Below are 18,600 nucleotides of genomic sequence, written 5' to 3'. Positions count from 1 at the left end.
ACACTTCTCGGTGATGTAGCGGTAACCGTAACCGATAGTCGCTTCAGTCTCGATGAAGAATAGAAAAGCCGAGGGAAAGTTGTAAACGTTGGCAACACACGGGGTGTAGGTCTCGTCGTGGCCGTGGTTTAGGTCCCCGCGGATGTATGCGATGATCCACCACATGGATGCCATGATAAGCCAAGCAACGGTGTAAGTTAAGAGAAAAATCAGTAGGTTCCATCGCCACTTCAAGTCCACTAGCGTGGTGAAGAGATCTGATATGTATCTGCTGGTTTCACCGCCAAGGTTACCATGCTGGACATTGCAGCGTCCGTTCTTCTCCACGAACCGCTGGCGTTTCCGTTTGACCGGAGCAGAGAAACCGACAGCTTGGCTGGTATTGACAACCTGGTAGTCATCCCCAAATTTCCTTCTAATCGCAGACATAATGATATGAAAGTTGTTTCCAAACCCGTGTTCCTGGTTATTTCGTTGAAAACCTCACTGTCTCTCAGTTACTGTTGGCATCTTCAACTAATAGAAAAGATTGCTTTCCTTGAAATGCGACGTAAAATCTTACGAAAAAGAAGTACAAAATTCAATGCAACAAAGCACATAGATGTTGGAACAAAATGTTTTATGCAAAGTCCTTGGACAATCTCTGCTTCACTCCATAACTTTTTGTCGCAGACATAACAGCGTATGTTACGACAGCAGCAATTGCAGTCTGTTTCAGCAACATTTAAAAAACAAACAAACTGCAGCAAACTGCCCGGTAGTCTGTCCTGTGCGTAATGATGGGCACTCCGGTAGTCTGTCAGGGTCACCAGTGCGCTGTTAAGAGATAAAAAAAAAAAAGTCTGACAAACTGCGGCACTCTCTGGCAGCTCTTACATGCTATGCGATCATTGGCGTATATGAGAGTAGTTGTGGGAGGGGGAGGATGGGCATTGTCTGCTGGTCTTTGCCCAAACCAATCAGGTACCCACAGGCAAAGCAGAGCGAGTTTCATGGGATCGCTGACGAGGCTGTTGTGGTGAATTCCCACGCTGATGGCGCCATCTACCTAAGAGTCACCAAATGTGCACTTGGTCGGTTTCATTTAATAGTAGCTCCTTAAATTTGTTTGCGCAGCATGTTATGTTTTCAACCCAAGTTAAATGCTCACAAAGGCATAATTTGTTGTTGTTGTTGTTAAGTTTCGTTAAGTATCGGTATGTTGTTTGTAGTGTATGGTATGGTTGTAGTGCACCCTGTTGTTACAATACTTAGGTTAGGTTGTTGGGTATGAGTACTTCCATGTGTCAATGAGAGGTCTGGTCGCTGTGGGAAGGAACATATTTTCCTGTGTATAACTGAAATCATGCTGTTTTTACTGTATATGAACATGTACATTTGGTTGTTGTGTGGTCTTTTTATCTATTTTGTGGTGATATTTTCTGCAGGATGTTGTGACATCCTAAACTTGGTCATACCACAGTTATTTGACAGGCTATCAATCAATCTCAGACATTTCCAGTCAAAATTGACCAACGACACTGCAGGTCTGTATGCCAGGGCGAAAAGGTGAACATCTAGCCAAGTTATGATAATGCACGTATGCAGGATTTGTATGCAGGATTCTGACACATACCAAACTTAGCATGTAGTCATAACAGGCTTATTCCTCATATCGCACATATAATATCTGGTCGTGACTGCATGCATCAATTCTACTCTGGGAAAAGAGGTGGTGGTGGTGATGGTGGTGGGCAGGGGCGGCTTGTGCATAAGGGCGATTGGGGCGACGCACTGCCTATAGGGGAAAAGGAAAAAAAAAAAACTCCTGATGTATAAACGCAAAGTCGCGTAAATGATGACATGTACATTTAAATGTAATAATTTTTATAATATAATTTATAATAATAATATTTTTTCTGTCGGATTCTACCACTAGACCGTCTGATCTGCCTCTTTATGTCATTGTCGAATCAGGTAACAGTCATTCAGTCAGCCTAAAGTCGTGCTTCAAATGGCCACGCCCCTTCTGGGGCGATTTGGGGCGAAATGAAAATCGCCCCAGACCTCTCCCATTGACTCCCATGTTAAATCCATTTTTTTCACAAAACAGAGCTCTCAATGCATTCTCTATGGCTTCCGGGAGGGCTCGCCCCTCCATGTCGTGTCATAAGTAATGGACGTAAAAGCCTATACGAACGTCATACAGCTTCGGCTGAGGCATATTCTGTCAAGATGGCACCTGTTCAGTGCAACAACTTGATTCGCTCTTTGACAGAAACTCCTTTTTAGTCGGCGTACTAATGAAGATAAATTGACAACAAAACAATTAGGACTTCCTAGACCAAATGTATCCATTCAGGTTTCTACAAAGGGAGGGAAATCCTACATCCAAGAATTGGAACGAAAGAAAATCGCGGTCGTGAAGTGGCTGACGCGGTCTGTATTTCTATATACCACTGTCACTTTTCATAGGTTTCACAGTGTGTTTTACAGTTCGCTTCTTGCACTAACACTGAATCATTTTTTATGTGATGACTTATTTTGCTTTTGTAAGCCAATACTTTCAAGATCAGTCAATAAATATTGTTGGTTTTGACTTATGTTACCCCTTCTTTATGTTGTTACTGGACATATCATGTGTCCTGTTAAGCTATGTTATATCATACAACATTTGAGACACGTGGATAATGAAAAAGTGGGATAATTTAATGTGGAGCCACATCATGTTTGCTTATGAAGGCTCCTGGATGCAACTTTCTTCCATAGCTTTCCACCTGTAACTTGCTACTCTAGCTATGTAGCAAGAGGGGACATATTACTGTTGTGTGCTGCCAATAGTGAACAAAAAGGTATTGCTGTATGAGTTAATCAGTTAACTTAATGTACCTACTGAGTGGGTCGCCTTAATCATTATCAAAAAAATTGCCCCCCCCTGAGAATTTTTTCAGGAGCCGCCACTGGTGGTGGGGGATACCTGGGTGGTCACCTCAACAACAGACTGGACTGGAAATGTAACATTGAGACAGTCTACAGGAGGAGACAGAGCAGACTCTACTTCTTGAGGAAGCTTAGGTCCTTTCATGTGTGCAGCAAGATGCTGCATATCTTTTACCAGTCTGTTGTGGCAAGTGCCATTTTCTTTACATCCATCTGTTTGGGGCAGCAGCAATGGAGCTAGTGACACTAAGAAACTGAACAAGCTGAAAAAGAAGAATCATTCTTTGCTGGGGACTGCTCTGGAGCCCCTAGAGTTGATTGCGAGGAGAAAACGATGTGGCACAAACTGCTCAACATAATGGACAGCACTGAGCATCCCGTACATGGCCTACTGGTCAGACAACCGAGAACATTCAGTCAGGGACTCCCCCAGCACCGCTGTAATAAGAAACGCTACAGGAAGTCATTCCTTCCCATGCCTATCACACTTTATAACTACAAGGGCACTCGGAGAGCACAGACCTTCACCAAGGCCAAATGCAATGGCAATCAAAATCAGCCAGCAGCATAAACCAATGGACCACTATTATAGATTACATATCGAACAATGTAACCTGTTAAACATGCTTAGACATAAATAAGAATGTAAGCCTATACTGTACTGTGAATAAATAAATGTATGTATCTTTCAGCAGAGTAGAAAGAGCTTTTTGCATTGCATTGTGTTATGCTTGATAAAGTGGGAAGACAAAGGAAATGTGTGTGTAATTTTCATTCCAGACAGTTATTCTGCCAAATGACTAAAGTGATGCTACTGAGTAGTATACAATGCTCCGTGTTTGCTCCATTTATTAAGGCCTGTGTTTCCTGACAACCAGTGTCATACAAACACAATTCTTGTCAAACTCTGTCCTTGACTCGGCTACTTGGCAAAGTGAGTTATTTTTTTCGCTTGTGTTAGAAACTGTAAATATTTTGTCATTTTTGGAACTATTTTCATGTGTCCATTTACCAAATGAATGGCCAAAGGCCTAATCTTGACTTTGAATGAGATAAAGGTGTAGAGGTCGCCCTCTGGTGGTACGTAAGCATTGCACAGCTACACTAGTTGTCTGTCTCCTCTCACGACCCGTCCGCCAAACCCATAATTCCCCGCGCCCAGACAAGATGGAAGAGAACAGCAGCCGCAGGAGAACAATGTTTTGGCAGTAAAAACTCAAAGGAACGATTACGGGGGAAAATATAAACGCTATAGAGTCGGTTGCGGTCATGTATTGGTGAGTGTGACTGAACATTACTTTTTGCTTTAGATTAAATATGGATATGTATCGAATAACGTAGGATGTAAACGCCAAAATCAGATCACAGTCGCTCAAGCGAGAGATGCATTCAATGCCAAGCATCATTGTTTCGGTGTTGCATTGGCCATTTAATGCGGGGTTTCATATTATACGAATGCTATGTGGTTAGATTAGCTGAAATATAAGCTTATTTGGCTCAATCGAACACTTGCTATTTCAGTATGACCTACGGCACTGTAAACTTTTTGGAATGTGTACTAATATGCAGTCGTTGGAAATAGCAAGCTATAATTAGAGTTATAGCTAGCAAGCAAACGTTTTTAGCAGCCATCTAATGCTATCGCTAGTCAGTTAGCTGGCTAGGCTACGTATTTCTTTCTCCACGAGAATGCATGCTAGTTAGCTAGCTAGCTAGTTAGCAAACCGTCTTTCAAAGACAGACTGCATGATTGCGGTCATCAATTATTTAGTGTTTTCGTTTAAATTCATTTTTTTGTCACATTTCCAATGCCTCTCGCCAATGACGAATTGTATGAAAATGGTACGAACTGGGTATAGACACAAATATATCTATGGCGCGTTAATGCAACATGTAACGATATTGTTTGCCTGCTAGCCATGTTGTAACAAGTCAGTTCTTTGATGCGATGAATTAGTTAGCCACACTGTAGCAATGTCTCGTGCGGAAAATAAAGCTTCGAATTACGGTTTTCCATTATTTCACCATCAGAACTACGGTAAATACGGCGAAACATTATGTAAAATTATATGTATGGACAATGGTTTAGAGACCGTAAGTAACTAAATGGAATTTCTGGAGTAACTGGCTAGCTCGTTAGCTGGCTATTTCGCATGAACGAGGTTAGGTCGATAGCAAGATAGCTATGTTCATCACAATAGTCCGCTTCGCCGACAATTCAATGTCGTCTAACCAAATGGTCTGTAGACTAGACTATAAACTCGCATGCCTTCATTTAAGTAAGGCTTTGACAACCTCACTCAATGCAATTATTTCATGAAATTTAACGCTAAAATTTCAAACGACTGGACTATTGTAGGACTGAAGTTATCAATATGCTTAGTGCACTTGTCCCCTGAGAATATGGGATATTGTATTCCGATATAATGGCAGTCTCCGCGTCTTTGTGTCCAGTCTTGTTGATAAACCTTCACATGGTTATTCAATGTAATGCAGTTTAGTGTTTCGTGCACGAACTCAAACATGTCATTTGTCTAAGCAGTCTGTGTCAACGTTTTATAACTGACCCACAGGCTAGGTATCACAATAATCCCCAGTCATTGGTATTAGTGATGCATTCACTAAACGTCCCGTATAAGTATTAATACGTCTAAGTTTTAGCTCTTAAAAAGTACAGCCAACACTTAACATGTAACCATGATAAAACATGGCGTGTTTAGATTGTGTATGTCAATATAGCTCAGTAGTAGGCCGATTTATACTTTACAGGTTTGAAAAAAATGAGTAAAAGCTATTATTTTGGTTTGACTCCTAGTGGTTCACTAATATTTGGACTTCCATGTTTATTAACTGAAGTGTGTAGCCTACATGATGTGTATGGGAGTCATTTCCCTTGTCAGGTCAGTTCTTGATTGGCCCCAGTATTTGATGGGTTGATTCCTGCTGTCGGGAGGTTAAGCCCTTACAGTCTAACTAGCTTACGTAGCCTGTAATCCTCCTTGACCTACACAGATAAAGGCTAATCATTGGAAGTTGAGGCTTTGATTTTGCCATCATCTGTGATAACCTCCAGTGACACACATGCTAGGAGCTGACTAATAAACGACTCATCCAGCCTCAGTTAGCCAGTTATTTATGTGAATAAGATACAAGGTAGATTTGGTCCACATGTTACTTTGAAGTGATACCCCACACATGTTAACTGCTGTTGCTGAGCATTGTAAATAAAGTCCACAGGAAACAGTCTTATGTGTTTTTATAAGAACTATTTTGGTTGTGATTTTGTTGCAAAACAACCTAACTTCACAAGTGGTCTGTATTTTCCATGCATAATATAGGAATTTAATTAATTTGGTCTGAATTTCAATCGTGCACAATTCAATATAGGTTATATATTAATAGTTGCCTAGATTGATTTACTTCGCTATCCTTAGGCAAAAGTAATGGGGCAGGCGTTTTAATAGACGTACTATAAACAGGTCACCATTCCTTTGTGAGATCACATGACTTGGCTTGCTTTGGGCTTGTTAAAAAAAAAATCAATCTCCTTCCCCTCCGGTCAGAATGCATAGTAATCCTGTAGGGTAAAGCCAGAGAAATCCGATCAAGCAATTAATGTGCGAGTGAAAGGAGGAGCGGTGTGTGCATACAGCCCATCTGTGTGTCTTGATTTGATCTGGTGTCAAGGCTATGACCGAACGAGCGCACAAAAGTACGAGTGAGGTCGAGATCGCGTGTCCTCAGTCTCCACCCAAAAAACTTTACCCTCAGATGGTGATGGGACAGGAAGTGGGTCACACAGTGAATTATTAGTGTCATTATTTATTTAATTTTATTTTGAGAAGGTGTGAGGGAATCGGATTATAAGAACGTGGTTCGCTGTGTGCAGATCTGTGACTGTCCGGCTATTTTGAGAGGCAGTGGAGTGGCAGAAGGACTGCCCAGTCAGCAGCGATGGGGACAGCGTTTCAGACCTCTCGGTGAAACGCTCTGCGTGTACAGCATAAAATAGGCTAAAATCTCACCATGTACAACAAGCAGGATTTGGGCTGTTTCACATAATGATGTCCCCCCCTGCAAAACCACACAAAAAAATATTAAATATTTGCGTGGTAACTAAAAAAAATAAAAAAAAAATATCTGTCTTTGCAAATGATATCCACCTCCTTGCAACTAATGTCCTATCTCCTCTCTCTCTCTCTCTCTCTCTCTCTGCAGGATATCCCCTTTGTAGTGCTTTTGTCTTTCTCTTTCCCCCCTCCTTTTTTTCTTTCTCTTGAATGAACGGACGCCCCTTCCTCCAGGACCACGCCAACGGCAGCAGCTTCACCACCATGAGCCTCATCCAGGACAAGCTGGGCAACGAGTTCCTGCGCAGCAACGGCGCAATGGATCCCAACTTCCCACCCGCCAGCATGCTGATGTTCAGCCACCTGCCCCCGGTCACCAGCTTCACCCGTCTGGCCTCGCAGTCCGTCATGGCGGACCTTCCGCAGGAGATGATCCTTAAGAAGGAGCGCGACTCGCCCGAGCACGGCTATTTCCACGGCATGGGCATCAAGCAGGAGAAGCTGAGCGAGCTCGACTACCGCTTGCCGCTCTACGGCGTGCCACCTTCCACCGGGCACCACGTCACAGCCGTTGCCAACTCTGCGGTGGCACAGGGAGGTGGCGGGAAGGGGGCGGGCAACATGGACATGCTGGACATGTCTCTGGGCAACCACCAGAACATGCTTCTGCATGACCTCAGCCTTAGCAATGTAAGTGGTGATGGGACAGTCCTGCGATGCTATTTTTTGCAAAAGTCACCATTTGTTGCGATAGTGCTTTATGCGTTTAAGCTGTATTATCCCATGTCAGTGTGATGGTGATGGATAGATGGATGTTTGGCAAATGAAATAGTGAGGCCTTGCATGCTGGAGCCTTGCGGATAACTGCATGTGCCACTGAGTCTGCGTAGATCATTTCTATAAAATCCAACAGCGTCATAATCTGAATTATCCATGCCATCAGGCGGTGCTTTCAGGTTCCTTGCAGCTATTTACATTTAAAAATTATTTTATGTTCTAAATGAAAAATGTTCTATCATTTTTTGGGCAGCTGACCCAAGTGAAAAAAATGTGACTTAGAAACCTTGAAGGCCTGACGGCTGAAAGCAAGACCCCCCTCTCTCCTTTTAATTGTTTTCCTGGATGCCCACTGTCTTCATTATGGTCATCTGCACCCCCCACCCCCTCATTAGCCTAATCTGTGCTTTGTCAGCAGTTCTCGGGGAGATTGGGGAAGGAGCCCAAAGAGGGCACGGGTCGGCGAAGCAAGAAGGCCAATGGAGAGGGACACGAGGGCAAAGCCCGCAGGAAACGAGGGGATGCTGCAAAGGTACACACACACACACACACACACACACACACTCATTCACAGGTGCACATCCTCACACACACTCTTACAAGCACTAGGACACACACAAACACACACACATAGAGGCACTTGCACAGAGACCTTTACTTAAAAAGAAAGCCAATAGACAGGGACAACAGTGTAAAGCTCAGAGTTAACGAGGGCTCTCCACCACAAAAGTGCCCCCCCCCCCCTCCACACACACACACGCACGCACGCACGCACGCACGCACGCACGCACGCACGCACGCACACACACACGCACACACACACACACAATACCCCATCATTAGGGAGGTCCATTTCTCAGTCTTCAGCTTGTCCTTGAGAGTGAGTACCTTGAATAATTGTCTTGACAAAATACTTGATTCTGATTGGCCCCTTTTGTTATGAATAGTGTCAGAATGTTGCCACAGGCAACCAGTAAGGTTTTTTTTTTTAGCCTCAGAAACTATTTAGACGCTGTTACTTGAGTTGTCAAACCATTCAAATGTCATGTTCTGACTGATGTGCCTTTCTTATCTCTCTTTCTTGCTGTTTTGTTTACCACTGACTACTTTTCTCTCTCTCTCCTTTTCTTCCTCTTTTTCCTTTGTACCATATGAATTTCCTTAGAAATAAACTTTAAGCAATTTCTCCTGTACTGCTGAACTTGAGCATAGATGAAGGGTCAGAAGATACCATCTCTCCTTTTCAATTATGCTACAGTATTGTGCAAGAGTCTTGGGCACTTCAGTTGTTGCACAAAACATTTGTCTTAGGCAGCTATTTTCTATCCTTATTAGCATGGCAATAGGAGATGTGTGTTTTCAGAAACTGTTCCAGTGAGCCATTTATGTAAGGGATAATGGCTGCCGAGGTGTTCCGTCACACTTAGCGAAGAAAAAGCCACTCTGCTTTGCATCGTGGAGTTCTTTGCCTCCACCTCGGCCAATATCTTCACACCTCAAAGGCCGTTATCCCGGTTATACCCCGTCTGCCACACATATTTAGGCATGCATGTATAGCCCACCTAAGCAACATTAGGTTTAGTTTTTAAAATCCTACTTAGGTTTGTAGTACTACTTTCTTTAGTCACCGACAAGGATAACATTGGATAGTTTGCTTGGCTACGTTTGAATCCGTTGTTGCAAAGCTCAAATCCTTTAGCTATTAAGCTGTTACTGGTCTACGCTTGCTAGCTTGCCAGCTTGGTAGTTCTCCAGATAACATGTTAGTTAACCATGGAATTCATCACGTTTACACCACTTAGAAAAATCAGAGAATATGGTTATTATTCATTCATCATCTTGCTGTACTACACACTCACTGTAGTAGCCTCTATCGAAGGGCAGCTTTTCAATTAACCCGTTCTTTACTATGGATATTATAGTTTCCATTTTATCCAAAGCACTGATATGGAACGGTAATTAAAATGTTTTACTTGATTCATTTTCATTTGGGATTACATGACGGGACAAAGAATCAACCTGTCAAAATCCAAAAGAACTGGAAAGTTATAACCTACCTGCAAAGTACCATAAAACTGTACAAGTGTACCTATAAGTGAATTGATGCCTGTTCGAAGACACTTTGTATGTTTTATTTAATCATTTTCAGGCATCCTCACATTAAACTTCACAGATGCCTAAAACCTTTGCACCGTGCTGTATATTAACCTCTTTCTCTCCCTCTGTCTCCCTCTAGTCACTGATGCTGGATGGGGAAGGGGGTCCAATGTCCCCGAACACCAAGCCGCACATCTGTGAGCACTGCAACGCAGCCTTCCGCAGCTCCTACCACCTGCGCAGACACGTGCTCATCCATACAGGTGAGACGCTTTCTCTGGTGACCGCATGCACGCACACATATATACCTACACACACACACACACCACACAGCTTGCAGATCACTCTCGTTCAGCGCATACATAGGATACCTCTGTTAAGCAATGGTAGCAGTTCTGCTGTAGTTGTGGTCATAGCTACTGTAAGTGGTCCACCAGCTTACGTTTTTTAAATATATTACTGCAGCTTTTGGGGCTGCACACAGAAGACCATGTGAATCTGATAGCTACTCGTGTCTGTCTGTGTGTGTGTGATTTTAAAGCAGGGCCGTGTGAATTTAAAAGCGCTTCTGTTCTATGTGTTTGTGACTGTATGTGTACATCAACAAACTTTCCCTGTTTTTTTGTGTGTGACTTTGAAGAAAGGCCGTGTGAATCTAAAAGCTGTTCCTCTGTGTGTGTGTGTTATTTTTAATTTAATGCGGGACGCGGGCGCTTGTATTATTTCTGATGGCACAGGGGAGAGGCCCTTCAGGTGCAGTCAGTGCAACATGAGCTTCATCCAGAAGTACCTTCTCCAGCGACATGAGAAGATCCACAGCGGTGAGTCCACACACACATACGTGTACACACACAAACACACATACACACACCCACTGATTAACTGCAAGTTAAACTTCTGTATTTGGGGGTCAAGCAGAGAAGCTGCGCAGACATATTATAATTTCATAAGTTAAATTGAAGGGACCATAACATCAGCTAGATAACTAGCTACCATTTTTATGCAAATGGGACGCTGATATCTAAAGCCTTTAAGGTTATTCAGAGGCTTCCTTGGCTGGTTTGCTAGCATATCGTAATGGGGTATAATAGCGGCATGCAGGTGTTATCGGCTACGTTCCCGTTGTCACGTAAACAATCGATATGTTAGGTTTAATAGATTTAACAGACTGGCTGATTTTTAACACACTGGCCGATAACCGACGTAGCTACCCTATAGCAACCAGGCAGCAAACAATCAGGGGGGTGGGGGGGACTATAATCTTGTTGCTCCCATTCCCACTGATACTCTTACTAGGTCGCCAGGGGGTAGAATGACCCCCCCCCCCCCCCTATTGTCACGCGACTCCAGTACATGAAAAATAACAGCTTTTAGAGCTAATCTACAATTACTAGCTAGCCCTAGTCTTCAGGGTTAAGCACTTTGCTCATTTGCACCAGTTAACTAGGAGGAACTAGTGAGAAGGATGCCTGTGTTAGAATGTGGATAGTTTTCCATTGACCTCATAATGTGTTTTTACCAAAGGCTATTCTATCACACTTAAGTATGTCAATGTGGACTGGTATATACTTAGCATGTAGTATTACCAATATGGACCGTGTGCTATTTTAACTGGCTGGGGATGCACTGACTATTTCTGTGTGTGTGTGTGGTGCAGGAGAGAAGCCATTTAGCTGTGACCAGTGCAACATGCGCTTCATTCAGAAGTACCACATGGAGAGACACAAGAGGACTCACAGTGGAGAAAAGCCATACAAATGTGAAAACTGCCAACAGGTAAGATTGATAAGGGCTTTGGATCTATTCTGTGCCGATCTGGTGCTATAATCAGTCAGCATTTGTAGATCTTTTAAATGTAGATATAGGCTGACCTTGGAATTGGTTGTTAATACATGTTTTTATTATTATATCATTGGCCATAGTGTATCTCCTCAAATTGGATTTGTTGGTTTCAGCCCTTACAAAGAACCTTTTGTATTTGTCTAGTGGGACTATAGTAGTAGATTATGTAGCTGTTAACAGTAGTTGTGATTTGTATATAGCAGTGAGCTGAAGCGTGTGGTCTATGGAGTGGGGTTAAGTAAACTGTTTTGCTGAATGAATTAACCCGCACACACAGCTCTGCTGTAATCTTGCCTCCCTCCGCTCTCTGTCCCTTCTCCACTTAGTATTTCTCACGCACCGACCGATTACTGAAGCACAAGCGCACCTGTGAAGAAGCCATAAAGAAGGGCCTGGACCCATCCCTGCTGGACCTCGGGGAAGACGACCTCGGCCAGGGCAGCTACCTCCTCACTCAGGGAACCCCCGCCGCTCCCAACGGGGGACGCAAGCGAGGCAAAGGCAAAGGCGAGGGCGGCGGTGAGCGCCGCAGGAAAAAGGCGGCCTCTTCCTCGCTCCACATGCCCAGGGGCCTGGGCCTGCAGGACTACGGCGGCGACCTCGCGTCAGGCTCGGGGGCGGGCCAGGCTGGGGGGGCTTCGTCCGGTGCAGGGGGCAACCACATGGGCCGCACGCCCAAGCTGATGTTCAAGAAGGCCGGCCGTAACAAGGGCCTGGACAAGAGCCTGCTCTCCATGGCGGAGGAGGACGGCAGCTCGGGCTCTGGGATCCACGGACAGAAGCTCTCGGCCGGGGAGGGAGGCGGAGGAGGGGGGCTGGACAACCTGGGTCTCATGCAGAGCTCCGGAGGCCCCAAGCAATCAGGCAACAGCAGCAACTATGACGACGCCATGCAGTTCCTGAAGAAGCGACGCTACCTGCACGCAGCTAACAATGGGGGAGGCGCCAACGGCGGGGGGAGCCAGCAGAACGACTACGGGCATCTGCCCCAGCCCCAACAGAACGTCATCCAGGGCGGCCTTGGCGGCGAGCCCACCTTGGCCCTTTTGGACACCTCGCCGCTGATCAGCGTGGACAAGCACGACAAGTCGGGCATCCCGGACGAGGTGCTGCAGAGCCTGCTGGACCACTACAGCAACAAGCCTGACAACTCACACCACCACCATCACCACCACCACCATCACCACCACGACGATGTCAACTTCGACCTCTCCGGTGGCCACCACGAGCTGCAGCCGGCCGACGTCATCGGGCCCGACGACGAGGACTCGCCGGGCGGCTCGGGCGACAAGACGGTGGTGATGCACGAGTACTCTAAGTTCCTTCTGCAGACGCTGGAGCGCACCAGCCACAGCTCGGGCTTCCCCCTTGGCCCCTCGGCCCCCTTCCCCAGCCTGCTGACAGCCAGCAGCCCGGGGCCGTCCTCCTCCTCCACCCTCTTCTCCGACAAGCACGTCTACACCACCTCGCCGCTGGAGTGCGGCTACACGCAGCCCGTTAGCTCACCGCTGGCGCCCTCTTCCTCCTCTTCCTCTTCCTCCGCCACCGGCAAAGCCCACTTCAGCATGCTGGTGTCGGCGCCCTCACCCCCCAGCCACGCCTCAGGCTCTGCGGGCGCCTCACAGGGCGGGTACCACCTCAGCAGCCTGGATTCAGCCGGCCACCAGCAGCTCACCCCGTCACAGGAGCTCACTGACCAGCTGGAGAAACAGCACTCGCCTCCCTACCAGCTCGCCTCCGACGTGGCCAATAGAGCCGGTTCTGGAGGTCAGAAGGACGGGAAGAATGGTGGCGGTTCTGGGAGAGGAGTGGGCTCAGACAGCGGAACCACCGCCAGCACCAATGGCAGCTCAGGCAATGGGCCGGTCTACCCGGACCTAGCGGCGCTGGAGCACTCGAAGGAGGTGGACCTGCGCTCCACGTTCCAGATCGAGAACTTCGCCCAGGCCTTCGGCGCGCAGTTCAAGAACGGCCGCGGCACCCCGCTGTCGGCGTATGGCGGCGGTGGCCCCGAGGACCACCAGTTGTCGCGGACTCCCGTCTCGGAATTCTCAGGGTATACTAGTCTGTTGGCGGACGTCGGCGAGCCCGCTAACTCAGGATCCAAAACTCCCACGAGCCAAAGCTACAGGTAAATGGGGTCGTCCAAGGAAGGGGGGGGGCGGGGTCTTCCAACCTCAGTGTTTATCGGAAACCTAATCGACCCCACTTCAACCCCCCCCACCAATTCATTTTATAACAACATTTAAACAAAACAAAAAAAGACTTATTACACTGCCATTAAATGTTAATATGAGACTCTACCAGGGAAGGTCTTCAAGACCTCATGCAATTTTTTCTAAAAAGTTCTCCTTTTTAATATGTATTCAGTCCCCATGTCTTTATTTTAAAACTTTAGCTTAGTGCGTATGATATTGTTTTTTTTTTAGAAGGTTTTCAATGTAATTTTTTCTTCCTCGATGAAAACTAGAGGGTAGCTATGAACTGGCTTGTGTTCCTAAAATCCCTTGTGTGTTTTAGCAATCACGATGCATTTGTAAAATAGTAATGATGATTATGATTAAAGTAATAACATGTGTCAGGGAGAGGCCCAGTATTCAAAAGGCAAAAAAACCCTATGTATTGTCTGTTACAATAATGAAAAGTATTACTCAGGAAAAAAAAGCAGCAAACTAAGAGGTTATTTTTGTTTCTCGTTTTTTGTTTCTCTTTCTCTTTCATGATGAGATGCAACTAGCACTCTTGTTTGTATTTTTGACTGGTTTACTTATGAAAGTACATTTAAGCGTTTGTTTGTTGTTTTTTTTTTTTTTTTTAATCTTCCTCCAGGAAAGAGACTAGCCAGTCGTGAATCTGTGCATTCAGTCACAGACAGACCTTATCCACTACTAGTGATGTTATGGAGATTATGGTACCGTTTTACTTTGAAACCTAAACACACTCTCTCATTTCTCTTGCTTAAGGCCATAGGTAATCTCTCACACAGATACAGACGCACACACACACAGACGGGCACACACACGCGCACAGACACTCACACACGCAGACGCACACACACACACACACAGACACTCACGCGCACAGACATGCACACACACGTACGCGCACAGACGCACATACACACGCAGACGCACATACACACGCAGACGCACATACACACGCGCGCACGCACACAAACTCTTGGTAAGTATTTATACGTCTCTTCCTCTGAAGTCTGTAGAAGTGGCCACAGGGTGGCATGAGGGGATGGAGAGCCCGTTCTTCCGTGTTCACTCTGGTTTTACTTTTTTGCTTTTGTTTGCTTTTGTTTTGGCATCCTCTTCTTTTGCAAGGAATCAATGAGCACTTTTTTAACCAACCGTTTTAACCATTGAGAAAAACAGAACTGATTCAGCCCAGTCACATTTTATGTTTTGATTTTGAAAGAAAAAGGTTTGGATTTTTTATTTTATTTTATTTTTGTGGAGAAAGCTGTGAGTTTTGGGGGGGGGGGTGGGATGGGTAGGGGCCTGGGAGGGTTATGATCAAGGGCATTTGGGTGGGGGTTGGGGGGGTGGTAGATGAGGTGGGGCAGGGTGGGGAACTTGGATGCTATGCCATTATTGTTTGTAATATTGATATGTAGTGGAGCCTTGGGTTCAAGTTACAGGACCTTCTTTGTATTAAAGTGTATTTAAATATTAATGTTTTTTTTTTTAATTATTATTTTATATGTTTTTACTCCAAGAGAGTGGCCACATTTAGGGCAATCCTACCTCTCCAATTCAAACACTGACTCAGGTGTGATCAGTGCATGCAAACAAAACAGGCTGTTCTTTTTGTATATCCATATAATCCCCTGCTGATACAAGCCTACAAGGACACACCATCATTGAGCAAATGATACATGGGAAAAAAAATACATGCAAGTCTTTTTTTTTTTGACCTAAAACCTGTGGTTTTTAATGTATTTTGTTGGCTCTTGAAAGAAAAAGGAAAGAAAGACAAAAAAAAAGACATTTGAAAAATCAGGAACGTGTGAGAAGATGGAGGAATGAGGACATTTGGTGTGAGCAAAGTGATTGTTTTGCCCCTCTCCCCTTTCCCCTCCCACTTAAATGGTAATGCAGTTTTGATAACTTTCTTTTGTGATTGAACACTACTCCGCTCTGTCTTCCATGGTTACTTTTCTTTTTTTTAAACTCTTTTTTTTTAGTCTTGAGCGGCTAGAGTGTGATGTTTTACAATTTTCGGCTGCTGGCCTCCGCTTGTTCCCCCTGTACCCCAAGACCTGTTGGGGCGGGGTCAGTGGTGACCTTTTTGGGTGAAATATCACCAGAGGCAAAGACCCCCCCCCCCTTTTTTGTTGTTGTTTTTGCCACCCCAGCTATGCGCTATGCTTTCAAAAAGAGAACAATGGAATGGAGAATCGCAAGAGCGATCTCAAAAAGAAAAATAGGATTGACCATAATATACCTCATATCAGTGTAAATGGGAAAACAAGAAAAAGATATAATTTTGTTGTAAGCAGAATCCCAGGGACAAGTGTTAAAATGTTTGTAGTGAATAGCAATTGAGACTTTTTTTTTTTAAGAAAACAGAACGACATATCCCAGTTAGTGGTGGACTCTTTTGCGGATCCGGTCCTGATCAGGTCCCGATTCGTCCCAGAGTCCCCAGTTCCGTTGGGATAAAGTAGCCCTGTGTTCCTTTTCTTAGCACCCCCGGGGTTGGCTATTATAGGGAGAGACTTGATTGGAGGGGCAAATGAACATTTTTTTTTTTTTTTTTTTTTTTTTTTCCTTTTCGTTGTTTTGGTTTTTGATCTATGGAGTCATGCCAAGCAGTGTTGGGTTCTAGGTTGACGCCCTCTTTTAGGATTCTCTCTCTAAGATGATTTCACATCATCCCTTACTCCCCATCTAACTTTTGTTACTTGCCATAAAAAAAATGTGTTTTTGATATGATGTCTAGAATGACTTTTGTTTACAATAATGTACAAATACACTAAACGTGTGTGATATTTTTCATTCTGACTTTTTTTTTCTGATATGCATGATATGAAGTTTTTTTTTCTTTTTTTTTATATGGCATTTCTGTGATCACCATCAACACACCAAAATGTTTGTAGCGTTATGCTTCCCAATGTCCCTTCTCCATTCAGAACTTGTTTTGCAAGGTTCTGCCCATCAAATGACTTTATAAATGATTAGATAAGCCAATAAAAACCTTTTGTTATGAGAGCGTACCAGTGGTCTAATAATGAATGAGTAATCACAAGACAATAACTAAGCTACTTTTGAAATGTTGTAGTCGCAGTGAATGGATGCATCTCGTTTTGAAATCAAACAGAACAGCAGTGTAAAGACTAGTCTCCCACCCCAAATTAGTCTTTACATAGTACTGCAGTAAAAAGTTCAGGATGTTCGCAAATGAGATCAAACTAAGTTTTCTGCTCCACCCAGCAGGGAGTGTCCTCCACCTTGAGGTAGATTAAACTTAGTTTTGAACTTGAACTTTCTCCTCACAGAACCTTTAGCAAAAAAAAAAAACTAGAAACAAAGGCTCCATTTCAAATGCAGCACATGTAAACAAGTGAAATAATGTTTTACTGCTGTTTTCAGTAACTTATGGCTTGATAAGTCATTTCCTGAGCATGTGGGATCCTTACCGAAATGGAAAAATACTTTTGATTAATGACTGACTGCAAAATAATAGAACCAAGCATTGGTAAGAGTATAGTAAAATAGAAAGGTGCACCAGCAGTAGAATAGTACAGCAGCACAACATGGCAAACATGGTCTGGACATTCCATTGATTGGTGATGCCCCAAACTGTTTTCACTTTATTTTCAAACCAAATATGCAGGTACTGTTTCGGGTGCGGGCTTGGAGAGGTCAGGCTCTGTTTTTTTTAAAAGTCCTTTTCAGACCGTAATCCTTAGAAGTGCAGAAGAGGGGAGACTGAAGTCACTTCAGTAGAGAGATCTTCATAAAATACAAGTATCAGCTTTTAATGAAGTTAATTGTGCCACAGAGGTGTTATTCAGAGCTTCATTACGTTTGGTTTAATCTTAAAATTTTCAGACATTCTATACTTACTCTACATACTATAACAGGGAGATCAGGAGCGTCATAACCATAATCCACACTGATTGTGTGTGGATGCAAGTCTTTTCTAGCACGTCTGATTATGGGAGGGTAGCTGAGACACAGAAGTAGATACCGACTTTCATCGGTCGGAGTCCACCTTTCTCTGTAAACCTCTGTAACCTCTGTAAACTGCACCTGTGTTTGTCATGGAAAAAAAAACAACTCTCTCTAACCTTACTGCCGGAGAGCCGAGCTTTTCCCGTTTTAAGGCTGATGCTTGTTATAAAGGACAGGTGAGCAAGAGCTCTGTTTAACAGTGCTATATGCATAGAAAACTCGATTTTAAATAATATAAAATAATATCTACAAAATATTCTGAAATTTTGCCTGATTTATCATCCATCATGTATTATCAGGGGCTTTCAGATTCACACATGCTGTTCATTTTTTGATTGTCATGAACACGGTAACTGTAACTGCTCTGTGTGAACAAGTGTAGAAAAGTACTCCGCTTAGACTGATTCCATTTCTGGCAAAATGTTTACACCGTTTACGTGAGATTTTTTTTACATGTTCATCTTGTTCTTTGATGGTCTGGGTTTGTCATGAACCACTAGAGGGCAGTCCAGATCCTAGTTGAAAACCAGAGAAGTCGTCAGGGAAACCTATTCTTCAGGCCTGTACGTGCTGCGGTACTGTATCAGGATTTTAGAGTTCAACCACTGCTTTCCAGATTGCATTTCACAACAAAAGTTCAAGTTCCTAGAAAACCACTTAAGACAGCATCAGGTGTGCTTTAGAGGTGTCTCATTACCTTTGAACAG

General features: G+C 44.2%; 2 protein-coding genes across 4 annotated transcripts in view; one reads left to right on the top strand and one right to left on the bottom strand.

The window, feature by feature from the left end:
• Nucleotides 1-1,797, bottom strand: part of kcnj19b (potassium inwardly rectifying channel subfamily J member 19b) — a 12,327-nt gene extending 10,530 nt beyond the window's left edge. Inside the window, exon 1 of the mRNA XM_031561405.2 lies at nt 1-1,797. This exon is cut by the window's left edge and continues 237 nt beyond it. Coding sequence (XP_031417265.1) covers nt 1-429 — 429 coding nt within the window. The 5' untranslated portion in view covers nt 430-1,797.
• Nucleotides 1,798-4,046: 2,249 nt separating this feature from the next.
• Nucleotides 4,047-16,932, top strand: znf281b (zinc finger protein 281b). 3 transcript variants are annotated; one of them, XM_031560663.2, is made up of 7 exons: nt 4,047-4,196; nt 7,138-7,679; nt 8,182-8,298; nt 10,003-10,126; nt 10,601-10,684; nt 11,521-11,639; nt 12,032-16,932. In XM_031560663.2, the coding sequence occupies exons 2-7, from the start codon at nt 7,200-7,202 to the stop codon at nt 13,838-13,840; spliced, it is 2,733 nt and encodes a 910-aa protein (XP_031416523.1). In that variant the 5' UTR covers nt 4,047-4,196; nt 7,138-7,199; the 3' UTR covers nt 13,841-16,932. The 3 variants fall into 3 exon arrangements, with proteins under 3 accessions (XP_031416523.1, XP_031416521.1, XP_012688888.1); XM_031560661.2 differs by having other exon boundaries at nt 10,592-10,684; XM_012833434.3 differs by having other exon boundaries at nt 4,048-4,196; nt 8,185-8,298; nt 10,592-10,684.
• The last annotated feature ends 1,668 nt before the right edge of the window (nt 16,933-18,600 follow it).

Source organism: Clupea harengus, chromosome 23 (genome assembly GCF_900700415.2).
Source record: "Clupea harengus chromosome 23, Ch_v2.0.2, whole genome shotgun sequence".
Lineage (NCBI taxonomy): Eukaryota > Metazoa > Chordata > Actinopteri > Clupeiformes > Clupeidae > Clupea > Clupea harengus.
Note: the sequence above shows the minus strand (reverse complement) of the source record. Positions and strands in the feature narration are given on the sequence as shown.